The 13727-nt window shown below is 52.1% G+C and overlaps 6 protein-coding genes across 6 annotated transcripts; 2 read left to right on the top strand and 4 right to left on the bottom strand.

Annotated features, from left to right (window-relative positions):
* Positions 1–317: 317 nt before the first annotated feature.
* Positions 318–1865, bottom strand: N7477_006467 (putative MFS transporter; the record flags this gene model as incomplete). Its single annotated transcript, XM_056968130.1, has 6 exons — positions 318–532; positions 577–705; positions 767–897; positions 948–1409; positions 1472–1688; positions 1745–1865. The coding sequence occupies 6 exons, from the start codon at positions 1863–1865 to the stop codon at positions 318–320; spliced, it is 1275 nt and encodes a 424-aa protein (XP_056820926.1).
* A 207-nt stretch (positions 1866–2072) lies between these two features.
* Positions 2073–3792, bottom strand: N7477_006466 (cytochrome P450; the record flags this gene model as incomplete). Its single annotated transcript, XM_056968129.1, has 2 exons — positions 2073–3601; positions 3660–3792. The coding sequence occupies 2 exons, from the start codon at positions 3790–3792 to the stop codon at positions 2073–2075; spliced, it is 1662 nt and encodes a 553-aa protein (XP_056820925.1).
* A 694-nt stretch (positions 3793–4486) lies between these two features.
* On the top strand, positions 4487–5974 carry N7477_006465 (putative cytochrome b5 reductase; the record flags this gene model as incomplete). The annotated part of the gene is made up of 2 exons (XM_056968128.1): positions 4487–4619; positions 4668–5974. The coding sequence occupies 2 exons, from the start codon at positions 4487–4489 to the stop codon at positions 5972–5974; spliced, it is 1440 nt and encodes a 479-aa protein (XP_056820924.1).
* Positions 5975–7625: 1651 nt separating this feature from the next.
* On the bottom strand, positions 7626–9233 carry N7477_006464 (uncharacterized protein; the record flags this gene model as incomplete). The annotated part of the gene is made up of 3 exons (XM_056968127.1): positions 7626–8201; positions 8248–9059; positions 9134–9233. The coding sequence occupies 3 exons, from the start codon at positions 9231–9233 to the stop codon at positions 7626–7628; spliced, it is 1488 nt and encodes a 495-aa protein (XP_056820923.1).
* A 773-nt stretch (positions 9234–10006) lies between these two features.
* N7477_006463 (uncharacterized protein) lies at positions 10007–11455 on the top strand (the record flags this gene model as incomplete). The annotated part of the gene is made up of 1 exon (XM_056968126.1): positions 10007–11455. The coding sequence occupies one exon, from the start codon at positions 10007–10009 to the stop codon at positions 11453–11455; it is 1449 nt and encodes a 482-aa protein (XP_056820922.1).
* Positions 11456–12500: 1045 nt separating this feature from the next.
* Positions 12501–13301, bottom strand: N7477_006462 (putative allergen; the record flags this gene model as incomplete). Its single annotated transcript, XM_056968125.1, has 1 exon — positions 12501–13301. The coding sequence occupies one exon, from the start codon at positions 13299–13301 to the stop codon at positions 12501–12503; it is 801 nt and encodes a 266-aa protein (XP_056820921.1).
* Between the last annotated feature and the right edge of the window lie 426 nt (positions 13302–13727).

Below are 13727 nucleotides of genomic sequence, written 5' to 3'. Positions count from 1 at the left end.
TCGTCTGCGTCCACAGCTGAGGTGTTGTAGAATGGGAAACGGGTCGAGTGCGGACGTGTAGATCGAACTTTTGGGGAGAATCCGTCTGCCTAAACACGTAGATACCTCGAATGTGCTACGCTGGAGCCTTGATTCAAAGTTAAATGCAAGACTGTTACTCTCTCATAATCTAGAATTCTGGGGAGGGGCCCCTTTGTATTTCTATCATTTGTTAGATCGGCTAACAATGCCACAGACTAGTGAGACAAAAAAAAATCAGCTTTTGTTGGCCCTGTGATCGCAATCCCAGGCTGCGTTTATTTATTCCGAGATGTATTCTACTGAGCCTCGTCGTCGCTTTGCTTAGTCTGCTTGCGCTTCGCAGCTTCCTTGCCGGCAAAGCTGGTCAGCATGCCGAGGTCGTAGACGACCTTCAGAACACCCGCAATGATGAAGGAAACCCCGAACATATTGTTGCGAGCCAAGATACCGGTGAGAAGAGGACCCATACTCTGAGTCGTGGTCTTGACGACATTGACGGCGCCCATAATAGCTGTACGCTTGTCGGATGGGAGAGCCGCGGCCAGGAACGCCGACCTGGGGGGCCACATCCATGCTCTGGGTACAAGCGCGCAGAACGAGGAATGTGAGCGCGAATGGCAGGCTGTTTGGCACGGAGATCATCGCCAGACAGATAGCTGATGGCAGATGGGTAAAGACCATGGTCTAGAAATGGGTAAGTCAAGAATATCGGTTAGGAGGAATTAGATGATTACCTTCACATTACCGAAACGCTTGGCAATCGACGATGCAACCAGCATGGAAGCAGCAGAAATACTGCTGGTCACGAAGAAGATAGTGCCGAGTTCACCTTCGGGCAGGCTGAATTTGCGGTGGAAGAAATATGTCATCCAGGCCCTGGTCGAGTCAGCAAATAAATCTTCACCGGTCACGACTCCTTGACTTACATCGATGCCAATCCAGAGGCAAAAGCGTCCAAACCGAAGAGAATGAACAGACGAATGACGAGCGACCAAAGACCCTTCTCAATGGACGCAAACAGTCCTTTCTTTTTGGGAAACTCTTCAACGGTCGCAGAGTCTCCAAGGAGCGGACGAGTCTCATCGTTCTGCGGTACCGGCTCCTCCTCCACATACTCGACCTTCCGGCTCAACGCCAGGGTAAATATCAGCTTAATCACACCAACAGCCGCGTAGACGACGAACATAATCCGACACGACGGGATAAACTCCCATCCATGCAGAGACTGCAGCGAGGTAAGCATCCAACCGCACACCAATTGACCCAATGCGGTACCGGCCGCTCCAACCAGCGAGTACCACGCAAAGACATCAGGAAGTTTCTCATGCACCGTGAGATGGGCCAAAGTGGACTCCTCAACGGCACGGAAGGGCCCAATCTCATTTCCACTGCGGGGAAGTTAGCGATTAAAACTCAAATATCTCGCCACCAAACGCAGCAGAGTACATACCTTGGGCTTATAACACCAAAGACCGCCGCAGCAAGCAGGACCCAATAATTGCCCGTCAGCGCAAACACAACGCCACTGCCGGCCATCAACACCGAGCCCAGCGACAGCACAGCCTTCCGACCAATCTTGTCTGCGAACAGAGTCAGGAAAAAACTGATCACGACATCTCCTATCAAGGTCAAAGTCATGAACAAGCCGATATGGTCATCAGCGATCCCTAGGCAGACAAGTACGACGCCAGGATCAGAGTTGAGCCGCCGTAGGCGAATAGACGCACGAAGCGCTGGGCGCAGAGAAGCTTGACGTCGAGCGATGAATGCCACATGGTGACGAGGCCCACCTCCTCAAGGAAGTGGGCGATGATGCGCACCGGGCGCGAAGTAGACTCAGCCATGATTGAAGAGAAAGAGAGAGTGAAGCCGGCAGATTGAAGCCGGCAGATTGAAGCCGATAGCAGAACGGCAGTAAACAGGAAACGGCTCGAAGTGGGTCTCGGACTAGGCAGCATGGGTGATTAATTGGATCGGAGTTGATTGTTCTAGATTCACGATCGATTCTGTGAATTATACAATTACATGCATTCAAACATCTCTGACCCCATTTAAGCAGACTCGCTCTTGAACGGCCACTTCACGCGTCGCTCAGCACGCACGTACAGGTTGTTTGGGCGGATGAGCTGGAACATGGGATCGTACTCGATCGGCCCGTCATTCTCCTTGGTGAACTTGTAGCGGTAAACCAATTTGGGCAAGAAGACCTTGACCTCCTGCAGAGCGAAGTTGAACCCGATACACATACGCGGACCGGCCGCGAAGGGGATATATGCGCCCTTGTGGCGATTCTTGACCTTCTCCGTGTCCCAGCGATCGGGGTCGAAGCGAGCGGGGTTTTCCCAAACAGCGGGGTTGTTGTGGACGTGGTGTAGAGCTGGGATGACAATTGCATCTTGAGGCAGTCGGTATCCGCCGGGGAGGATCATATCAACCTTTGCAGTGCGGGCCGGTTGGTAGGAAGGGTTATGGCGACGCTGGGTCTCTTTGATGAAGTAGTCCATGAAGGTGAGTTTGTCGGTGAGGTCAGCGGTGAGTTGAGTGTCGGCGTCGATGTCATGGTCAATAAGTTCTTGAAGGAGACGCTCTTGCATACCATCGTAGGTGACCAAGGAGTAGAGCAGCCACGACAGGAGGGAGCTGGTGGTTGTGAAGCCGGCACCGGTGGCCACGACTAGGGCGGACATGAGACTTTCCTTGGGCAACTTTTCACCCTTGTTGTCGGTGGCACGAATGGCGTAGTCGATCATGTTGGATGCTTGCAAAGCTGCGTCCTGTAGAGGGAGATCCTCGATGCCACCGCGAGCCGCATTCTGAATCGACTCCTCGACCATCTCGATGATGCGCCATCTGGCATCGCGCAGACGTTGAGGATCACCGAAAGGCAGCTTAGCGTACCAATTGCCTCGGGCAGTCACCTTTTTGTTCAGCTCTAATGACTCGGCAATACGGTACACCAGCTCGTGCGGGGGAGCATCGGGCGTTGTAAAGTGCTTAAAGTCGATCCCGAGAACCAGTTTGCCCACGGCCTGCGAGCCTAGCTTCAACATATACTGGTAGACATTCCACACCTCCTTCTGCTCATCGAGCTGATCAAACACCTTAAAAGCATCCTCGACCGTTTCCTGCATGGTGGGAGCATAGTGGCGCACAGCCTTGGGCCCTAAGGCCGGGGGAAGGAACTTGTGAGCGGCGCGCCATTCGGGGGTATCGGTATCACCAAGGAAAACACCAGCTTCCTTGTTCTTGATGGGATACAAGGGGTGAGCCTCGTTGATCTTCTTCGTGAAGAAGTCAGACTCGGCAAACACAATCGTTGACAAGAGAGGGTCATTGGTGTGGTAAACTGTACGGCCCATATTGGTGGTCTGAAAGATAGGGCCATACTGTTCGAACAGGCGCTGGTGGTTGCCCAAGTGGTCGGGGTAGATCTCGAAGAAGTTTCCTACAAAAGGAAGGCCTTTTGGTCCGGGAATTTCTCGAACTGCTTTGCCATCTATCGTGATAGCGATGGGATTTTCGGTGGCCAGAACCTCTGGCACAGTGAAAAGGGTCGATTCGTCAGATTGGAACGAGATGCCTTTCTTCTGTCAGTATTCAACTCCTAATAGTGTAGCTCAAAGCCTTGAAGTACTCACCGCTAGGTTCAACAATGGCAAAATGCCCAGCAATCAAATGCTGAAGTCCTTCGGCGTCAAGAGATGAATCCACCTCGACATTCCGTGCTGACGAGCTAGGCTCTCCCAGCAAATAAAATTGTTTTACAGCCATTGCGATCTGAAATGCCAACCCGAACTAGCCCCAAGACCAAGTGCCCGAGGGTGTTTACTTATAGCGGCATAGCACAAACCACGCAATTCCCTTGGAGCCATCGAATATCCAACCCAAATTCACTTTTCGACCCACGTCTTATCTCATCGACACGAACAAAACGCATAACTTACTCGAATTTTCATTAATGTCGATTCGATTCGCGACAGGCCGTGGCGGCCTGACAGCCTACCGAGGCAGTTTCAGGCTTTTCGATCGCGGGTCCACCATGCGCTTACCTTTCGCAGTTACGATCAGCACAACAGACCCGCTGGGTTCGGTGTCGACGGTGACAGACTTCTACGCTTGCCTGGAAAAGGGAAGCAAATGGAGCTGTTTTTCGGGATCGCAGTTTATCGGCATCGGGTTCAGGGTGCCGTTGAGGACAAGCGCCCGTCCCGCGGTGTGGTTCCGTTGGCGTTGGCCGTGGATATGAATGTACGGTTTCATTTCCGAGGCATAATGCACGGTTCCCTTGGATTGCCTTGAGATTGGAAAGGGGCAATGCATTTTATGCATGGAAGTTGTCTGATTATATTTTGGAGGGTCTTTGTTGGCTGGCCCTTTTTATCAGTGGAGTTGTTCGATGGGGTTTGAATTTCTTTTAATTGTCGCTTTCGCTGTTTGAAACAGTGCATTATTCTACGATTCAAGCATGATGACGGCCCCTGAGACGAAAGAGCTTAAGACGCAATGGAAGGCCGATGTCGAGTTGCCTGAGCTTTCGATGAAGGATGTGGCTGCACACAAATCGAAGACCGATATGTGGATTGTGATTCACGGACAAGGTTAGAGTCTATGGAATTACTACATGGGTCAAAAGCTAACAATAGCAGTCTTTGATATCACGGAGTATCTGCAAGATCACCCTGGAGGTGCTGATGTTCTCACCGAAACTGCTGGCACAGATGCCACCGCTGAGTATGAAGATGTCGGGCACTCCGAAGATGCGCGCGAGATTATGCAGCCATACCTGGTTGGCGTACTCAAGGATGCTCAGCAGTTTGTCCGTCCCAAGGCTGTTCGTGTGGTGTCCCAGAATGCGCCAAAGGACACCAAGCCATCTTCTTCACTACGAACTCCTGGACTGGTGGCCGGTGCCATGGCTGCGATGCTTCCAGTACTCTATATCTGCAGCCGGGGAAAAATTCACCACTTGAATGGCTTGGGTTCGATTTCCAAGCTCCTCCCGCATCAATTGAAGGGTCTCCGCTTGCCACGCGGCGGCTTCGTGAATGGTTTCCTCGCAGCCAGCGCTGTCGCTGGCACGATCGGTGTGATGGTCGCTAAGCAGGCCAGCCGATTCACGAAGATCGACTCTGGTTTCATGCGCTATCCTCCTCGCATGAAGGCTAAGAAGGTTGTTCGCATCGATCCCCACCTTACTCGCGGATTCCTCGAGCCCCAAAATTACCAGCGCATCCCTCTGGTCGAAAAGGTCCAACTCTCGTCAAACACATTCCGCTTCATCTTCGCTTTGCCGAACGCCAATAGCGTACTCGGTCTTCCGATCGGCCAGCACGTAGCCATCAGGGCCAACATCGACGGCACAACCGTAACGAGATCCTACACACCCACCTCTAACAACCTTGACCGTGGCCGCATCGAGCTGGTCATCAAATGCTACCCCAACGGCCTTCTCAGCGGTCGTTACCTAGCCAACCTCTCCATTGGTGATGAAGTCGAGTTCCGCGGCCCCAAAGGTGCAATGCGCTACACTAAAGGTCTCTGTCGCAAGATCGGCATGGTCGCTGGTGGCACTGGTATAACCCCGATGTACCAAGTGATCCGCGCAATCTGCGAGAACGAAACCGATACCACCGAAATCAGCCTGATCTACGCGAACCGCTCTGAGTCAGACATCCTGCTCCGCGAAAAACTTGAGACCTTCGCGCGTCGCTACCCTAAGAACTTCAAATTGTGGTACATGCTCGACAGCGCACCAGAAGGCTGGACCTACGGATCAGGCTACGTGGACCGGACAGTTCTCTCCGAGCACCTACCCGCCCATTCACCCGACACCAAGATTTTCCTATGTGGGCCACCAGGCATGGTTAACGCGACCAAGAAAGATCTGGCAGAACTAGGCTTCCAGAAGCCCGGTCCAGTCTCAAAGATGAGCGACGAGATCTTTTGTTTCTAGAAATCCCGAAAAAGAAAGAGCCGAGGTACTTCGCATCCAATTCCAATATAGTTAATTATTTCTTCTTCATTGTGGAGTCATGCATTATCCGTTGTGGAGTGACCAACTCATAAGACGTGGCACAAAGCTCATCAAGGATGGCGTCCGGGCGCTATTCCCGATGCGTTGTTGTGGCCGACGCCCAACAAGAAACGTGCCGAGTTTCGGGTGCGCCGAGCACTTTCTGGACGGACCGATCGACTTGGCGCCCGAAGAGGCGCAAATGTGATGCCAATTTATGCAGGGCTGGGCTAGGATGCGATAAGAAGATGGGATGAGCCGAGGTTCCAATTTGGATTTTCTGCTCGAATCCGGAATGCAAAATATGAGATGTCAAGGGGGAAGCTGTGAAAACGCAAAATAAAACCCATGCTCTCTGTGCAAGTGTGCATAGAAACCCTAAATAAACGCGAGGACCCGTAGAGAGGTCAGACCTTGAGGTCTGTTACTGGGTAACAAAACTATACCTTAACTATTTTCATTTGCTGAGATTTTGTTAGATTATGGCGTTGCCCAAGGGGGCATTCATAGAACAGTGCTTCAAGCTGCCCGATATCGTAGCACTGTAGAGGGAACCGACGTCCCTCTGACGGTCCCCTTTGAACGATGTCCCTCATCAGAACAGGTCTCTCGGACCGTCACCTTTGAATTATCATCCTTCAATAGATCCGTCCAAAATTCAACTTTCGAATTATGGCTTCATCAGAGCCGCACAAGATTTTCTTGGTAACCGAGATCCTGGAAATGATCCTACTACAAACTCACACGCGCACTTTACTCACGTCCGCTCGAAGGGTCTGCCGTAAATGGTGTTCCCTGATTCAGAACTCAAGGGACTTACAGGCCGCCCTGTTCTTTAAGCCTATCAGATATACTCTACCACGCGGGACGCCGAGCATTCGCAACCCGCTCCTAGAGGAATGTATATGGCCAAGGTTTTGCGCAAGACAAGCACGCGATTGGAGGGCACCGCCAGTAGAAGGAGGGGCAGAGATACCCCAGATCGATCCTGAAACCGACCGACTCTTTCTCCAAAAAGGGGCAAGTTGGAAACGAATGTTATTTCAGCAACCTCCTCGATCGTGTATTGGATTCGTCGAAAAGGATGGGAAGGCTGTTAATGGTCCGGCATATACCAAAGTGAAAGTTCACCCGAGGGGGCACTGTTTACGAATACATGACGTGATCCTCCCTGATATGAATATCTTGAATGAATTTCATCCTCTGCCAGAGGAAGGACTACTCTGGCACGGATGCATTCGAAAAAAAAGAACTGCTGAAGTATGCTTGGGAGTCGGAATATCCAGCAGATGATGAGAAGGATGGAGAAATCCCGAGGAGCCAAATAGCGTACGCTGCCTCTCAATATCTGCCAGACTGTGATATTGTGTTTTTCCTTCTGGAATGCGGGCGCATTCGAGGGCAGTGGGTTAGCAATTATGGTGCTTTTCATTTGAACTATTGGTTCGGTCTTCTTGGGATGAGTCTCGTGCCTGAAGAGACTTCTATTCCGATGCCGGTGATCTAGATTTCTGTTTAATTTCAGATTGTATAGCTTCTTCTATTCTTCCTTCATAGCTTCATTCTATCACTTGCTTTCTCTAACTGTCGACTACTCTGTGCTCTCACAGATGATTACAGCATCCCTGATCTCTGTCGGCAGAAGAAAGCCACCGTCGATACTGAAGGAGGCAGCGTCTCCAAGGCCAGAAATTGAATCACCTTCAGAGTGTCGGCCGCAAATAGGTGTCTCAAAATTTTTGAAGAGCACGGCACGACAGTGAGGATCCGTGAGCTGACCCAGACACAGAACCGAACCTGACTGTCCTTGTATGTCGACTCCGTCGAGCATGGTACGCCAGAGAAGAGCCGCAGACTGAGTCCGCGCCTTCCTATCCCAAAGGTACTCTGTGCCCTCGACGACAGCTTCTTGGATCTTGCCAAATGGGTCTCTTTCGGCTTCCTTGGACTTCTCGGATCGCACGCTGAGTGTCATGGCAAACGCACATTGGCCCTCCAAGGCATCTCTATAATCTCCCCAGCCAATTATTTCTGGTGCGCGCGGAGGGTTTCCGATCTTTGGCAGATGGCCTCCAGTAACGATCGAGAGGTCATGATCGATGGTCTTAGGAAAGGTGGACGAACGTGCGATACGATGGTCAAATGTGGACGAGATGGAACCCAGTCTCTGATGTTTTTAGTCGGAGATGCACATCAACATCTACAAGACTCACCTGTTTGGGCTGCCACAGCCACACGCTCTTTCCAAGTGATGAGTCGACGGTCGCTCCCACCTTGAGACTTTCTTTCACTTTCATGGCGGTCGCGATGGAGAACGTCGCTTTGGTCTTCTTGAGCAGACTCGTACGTTTAGGGGTCAGGTTCTCTTTAGGGTTATTCACGTCGACGAACGCGTGTGTTGGGACACAAATACCCTGCGATCCATCGGTGAATTCCACTTTGAGACCCAAAGACGCCGCGGAATCAGTTGATTCAGGCGATTCGGTGATTGCAACCTCACGGTCCGGCAATGTTTCCGCGGGATAATGGACAGCGACATCGTATCCCAGTCGTAACAGTCCGAATGACGGCACGCAGCCTTCCAGCCACGACGCTTCGACGTCTCTGCGATTGCGAAACAGAACAACGAGAAAACCTGCTACGAATACTCGAGCCCCGATGGCTGCTGGGAAAAACCGACGCAGCGATTCCAGATAAGCCGCTGGGAGAAACTTCCGTGGATTGATTGCACCTTGCAGAGGATCCTGACGACTGCCACTGCACACTTGCGAGATCTGAGGCAGAAGATATTCTGGTCGGAGGTGGATCTCCCGCCCGCCCGCCCGCGTGTCGTACATAGGCGCGTCAGGCCCAATGCCTACCACCCAGATGGTTTTGTCATTGACTTCGGTCTGAAACACAAAGGCGCAGGGCGCTAGCGATCGGTGATGCGTTCGAAGCAGTCGTTCAATGCCGAGGCTGACGGTGGCCTGCAGCGCTTTGGCGGCGGCTTCATCTGGCGGACCCCACTCGTCTGAGTTCGTCCCTGGATTCCACCGACACAGAAAATTGTCAACACAAGGATTACCTCAAAAGACTTTCTAAATAGGGAGAGCTAACTGGACACGAGAATCAATTCTCTGGGCGAATGCATAGAGCTTGGTAACTTCAAGCTATCCACACAGTCGGCGGGGATCGGCGGATATGGGTATTGGCCCATGATTTCGAGATCCCTGCAGTATACCACAAGCAATCCCTGCCCTGGGATGCACAATATCCATCCACCCAGTCCACCCGAGGGGGGTTGGGACCTCATCAAGATGATGTCAATGCCCTCAGCTACGGACCCACCCACCGAATTGCATGACAGCCACTCAGACCTCCCGTGATTGTTTTTTTATATTAATCACTCTGCCAATCACCTTCCGGGCTATCTCCAAGCGTACAGGTCACATAGCCCAAAAACCAGAAATTAGAGGCAGGGGACTATCGAACCCAGGAAACACAGGAGCGGTCAAGATGCGCGGGGACCGATGAAGCAATGAGAGCTTAAAATTCTGCAGTAGGTGGCTGACAATTGTGCTGAACCCGTTGCCCTCAATGGTTGCACTACAGCCCTTAGCGCGGCAGGTTCTCCAGATAGCCCCAGTTGGCTGCAGATGGGCCCCAGATAGTTCATCCATCGACCTATCAGCGCTCGATCAGCACCCGCGAATCTGCGCTATTACATCGCGATCGTGCCGATCTCTTCAGCTAGACAGAAGCTATGTCGAACGATGGAGACTGGGAAGGCGCCATGTTCCTCCCGGGTCCAATGAATGGGATCGATGAGATCTGTCGATCGGAGTGACTAGCTGAAGATTGGTCAAAAGCTAAGTAGTCTTCTCAGCTGCTCACCACCCCCGCTTCCCGTGCGCCTGGAAGCTCTCTATCTTTTTTTCCTTTCCCTGTCTGCTTTTTCTTTGTTCAACACCGTGATATCCCATCTTCGCCATGCCTACTGAGATCCCTTCGCCGCCAGGTATTCCCATTTTGGGTAATGTGTTCGATATTGACCCCAGTAACACCTGGACCTCGTTGAATAAGCTGGCCGCTCAATATGGTGAGATGCGCTTCACTCTGGACAGTACTCAGAATATGCAACTCATGATCGATAATATAGGGCCCATTTTTAAAATTAATGTGCTGGGTCACCAGTTAGTCTTTGTTGGCAGCGTCGCCCTCCTGGAAGAGATTTGCGACCAGACCCGATTCCGAAAGTGTGTGACAGGCCCTGTGGTTGAAATCAGGTATGCAGTTCACGACAGTCTGTTCACCGCGTACGAGGGCGAAAAGAGCTGGGGCATCGCCCATGGTATTATGTACCCGCACGTCACCCAGGAAGCAACCGATGCAGTCTTCAACGACATGGCCGAAGTAATTCCCGACTTGACTACGAAATGGAGCGCCAGTCCCAAGCAAAAGGTCAAGGCGTCGGACGACTTGGATCTGATCCTGTTGGCGTCCTGTATGAAGTGCTTCTTCAATCAACGTGTTCACGTTCTGGAAAAGGGCGAGGAAGCCACCAAGGGCTGGGCTATGGTACAGGGCTGGGAAGGTGCCACAATGGAGGCGCTGAAGCGCCCAACTCGCCCGAAGGTCCTCAACTGGCTGTACCAGAGCCGTTTCTCTAGCTTCACCAAGACGATGCGCTCGTACGCCAGAGATATCGTCAACAGCCGCAAGAACAACCCCGAGCAATCCCGCAAGGACATGCTGGATGCGATCATCAACCGTGTCGACCCCGTGAGCGGCGAGAAGCTCACGGACTCCCAGATGCTCGACGAGATCATCACCATTTTCATCGGCGCTGCCACGGCCGCCAACTTGCTCTCCTATGCCATTTACTACTTGATCAAGAACCCGGAAGCGCACAAGAAGGCCTGCGAGGAAATTGACTCCGTTGTGGGAGACGGACCCATCGACCTCGCTCACCTGAAGCAACTTGACTACGTGGAAGCTTGCCTCCGCGAAACCATCCGTCTCTCTGCTACAGCCCCAGGCTTCAATATTGAGCCCATCCCCTCTGATAGCAAGGCACCCGTTCTGCTCGCTGGTGGCGAGTACCAAATCCCACACAACCAGCCTATGATCGCCATCCTCAGTGCCGTTAATCGCGACAAGTCCGTCTTCGGTGAGGACGCCGAAGAATTCCGCCCCGAGCGTGTGATCGGCGACAAGTGGGATAAACTCCCCGCCTCTGCTAAAAAGGGCTTTGGCAACGGCAAGCGCGAGTGCACTGGAAAGCTATGGGCTTGGCAATGGTCGTTCTTCACCCTCGCGAGCATCATCAAGGAGAATACCTTTGAATTCGCTGACAAGAACTATCAATTACACGCCAATGGCGCGTTCAGCATCAAGCCGCTGGACTTTTGGATTTTGATGAGCAAGCGCCAGAAGTAAAATAGTGGTGAAGAGGTAGCTTTTTGTTCAGATTGATAAATAGCGGATATGACGGTCGGTAATGATTTTATCTATATCTCATGGTATGAATGCAAGTCTCAATGAGATAAATTTTGTTCTGGAATTCGACATGACTATGTCTACGATAGGTTTACTGCGCGTGTCTTGAGCGGCGTGAATGAGATTGGGCATTATGACAGTGCTGCGCTCCTGTAAATGGGAAAGCTATTGGTAGTGGGGAATGCACCGGAGGTGATGTGTTTGTCCATATCGTGAATTCGTATCATTGAAGAGAAGCACCTGGGTACTGGACTGTGCTGTCGCTTTTTCTCAAATTGTCAAGTCGTGGGTGCCGTGTTGATCGATTGATGGAACCCGGAAGCTTGCGACAGAATTGCACTCAAAGTGAATCCGGCAGATAGCCTTGGACGGAGAGCCAGATATCATTGGATTATAATAATGCGCCATCCCTAGTCTCGAATCTGTTGGGACCATCGCACTGCGGATGGGTTGTGTAGGGCGCAGAGAAAAGTAGACAGGGCTAAGAGCCGTGTTTCCAACCCAGCTGTAGACGCGTGGAAGCGCCCCCTGAAGCGCCGCGATTCTTCCAACAACGACGTGTGAATTGCAACCTTTGAGGGTCTAGAACGATCTGAAACATGGGCTGGCGACGACTAGCCGGCTTGATGATCCGACAGTGACGAATTCGCCGCGCTTATCCAAAAGCGGTTAGTCAATTGCATTCCTAAGAATGCAACACTATGCGGTTACGGACGCCACAGCACAATCCAATGAAGAAACTACTCAATGGGAAGAATCCGAGTCAAGAGTCATTCGAACCAGTCTGAAATTGAGGTTTTTGAGGGGAAAAAAAAGAGTGAATCACAAAAAAAGGACCAGCCTAGGTTTTCTATATCGACATAGAAAGTAGAAATCCGTAATCGGAACATGTGGGTATAGGCCGAATCCCCCTCACAACAAGCAACAACAAAAAAAAAAAGGCAAGTCTATAGGAATTCATTTCACACATCAACAAACGATCTGCTTAGCCGCTGTAGTCAATGGTGACAGCCAGACGAACGCCGTTGCCAGAGGGCAGGTTGCCACCGATGCCACCCACGGCAGTCTCGGCGGGGGTGTAGGCGTTGTCCACGCTGCCACCACCAGTAGTGATGGAAGAGCAGGTTCCACCGATAGCATCGCAGATCTTCATACCCTGGACAGAGAAGCCAGCGTTGACCGCCTGGATCTCGGAGACATCGAAGCCAGACCAGCCGTTGTTGGTGGTGGAGCCAAAGTCGAACTCACCCCAGGTGGCAGCGTAGCCACCGTTGGAGTCAGTGGGGATCGACGAGCCCTCGGCGGCGGCCCAGCCACCCTGGGAGTCATCGTCAAAGGCGATGTAGACGGTGGCGCCGGGAGACAGGGTGAAGCTCTGGCAGGCGTTACCGTACCAGCCGTCCATCGTGCCATCGGGACCATACTTGTTCCAGATGACGACAGTCCAGTCGTCGGTGTTTTGACCCTGGAACTGGGCGACGTACTTGTACTGGTTGGCCTCGGAGGCAGAGACTTGGATGATGTTGGAGCCGTAAGGGTTGCCAACGTTACCGGAGTAGGTCACGTCGCTACCGGAGGAGCCAGTGGTGGCGCCGAATCCAGCGGTAGATGCGGCACCGGAGGCGGGGAGGCTCGTCCAGGCAGAGTCGGAAGAAGAAGATGAAGCAAAAGAAGCAGGGGCGGTGGTGGCGCTGGCCTGGCGGCGCTGGAAACCATGGGGATGGGGAACAGCGAAGGTGCTGGTAGCGAGGCCTGCGAGGAGCAGAATGGACTTGGTGAACTGCATTTTTTTTTGGAGTAGGTTGACTTGGTGAAGACCGTGTAGAAAAGAAAGACAATAAGAGTCCAAAGGATCAAAAGAGTGTGTCAAAAGGAATGACTTGAAGTAGGATGACTTCGAAACTATAAAGGAGTGTAGTTCTTTGAAGAGAGTGTGAGTGGTTTGACAAGAGAAAACGAAAACAGGGTGATGTGACAGATTTAAATAACTTCACCCAAGAGGGAGAATCAGAATCTGACGGGGGTCCCGCCATCACCCATTGCCTCTTCGCAACGAAGTCTGGAACCCAGTTGCAAGCCATTGTGCCTGGTACCTGGGGAGAGACATCCATGGAAGTCTCGAGCTGAAATGAGGGGCAGGGGTGTACGTCAAGAGCGGCGAATTAGGGTAAAGTGGCAGCATTGGGCTCTAGACAGAAAGAAGCCCTAGAAG

Source organism: Penicillium maclennaniae, assembly GCF_028827695.1.
Source record: "Penicillium maclennaniae strain IBT 15551 chromosome Unknown utg000006l:1.0-2513246.0:1.0-2515036.0, whole genome shotgun sequence".
Lineage (NCBI taxonomy): Eukaryota > Fungi > Ascomycota > Eurotiomycetes > Eurotiales > Aspergillaceae > Penicillium > Penicillium maclennaniae.
This window is presented reverse-complemented; position numbering and strand designations above follow the sequence as displayed.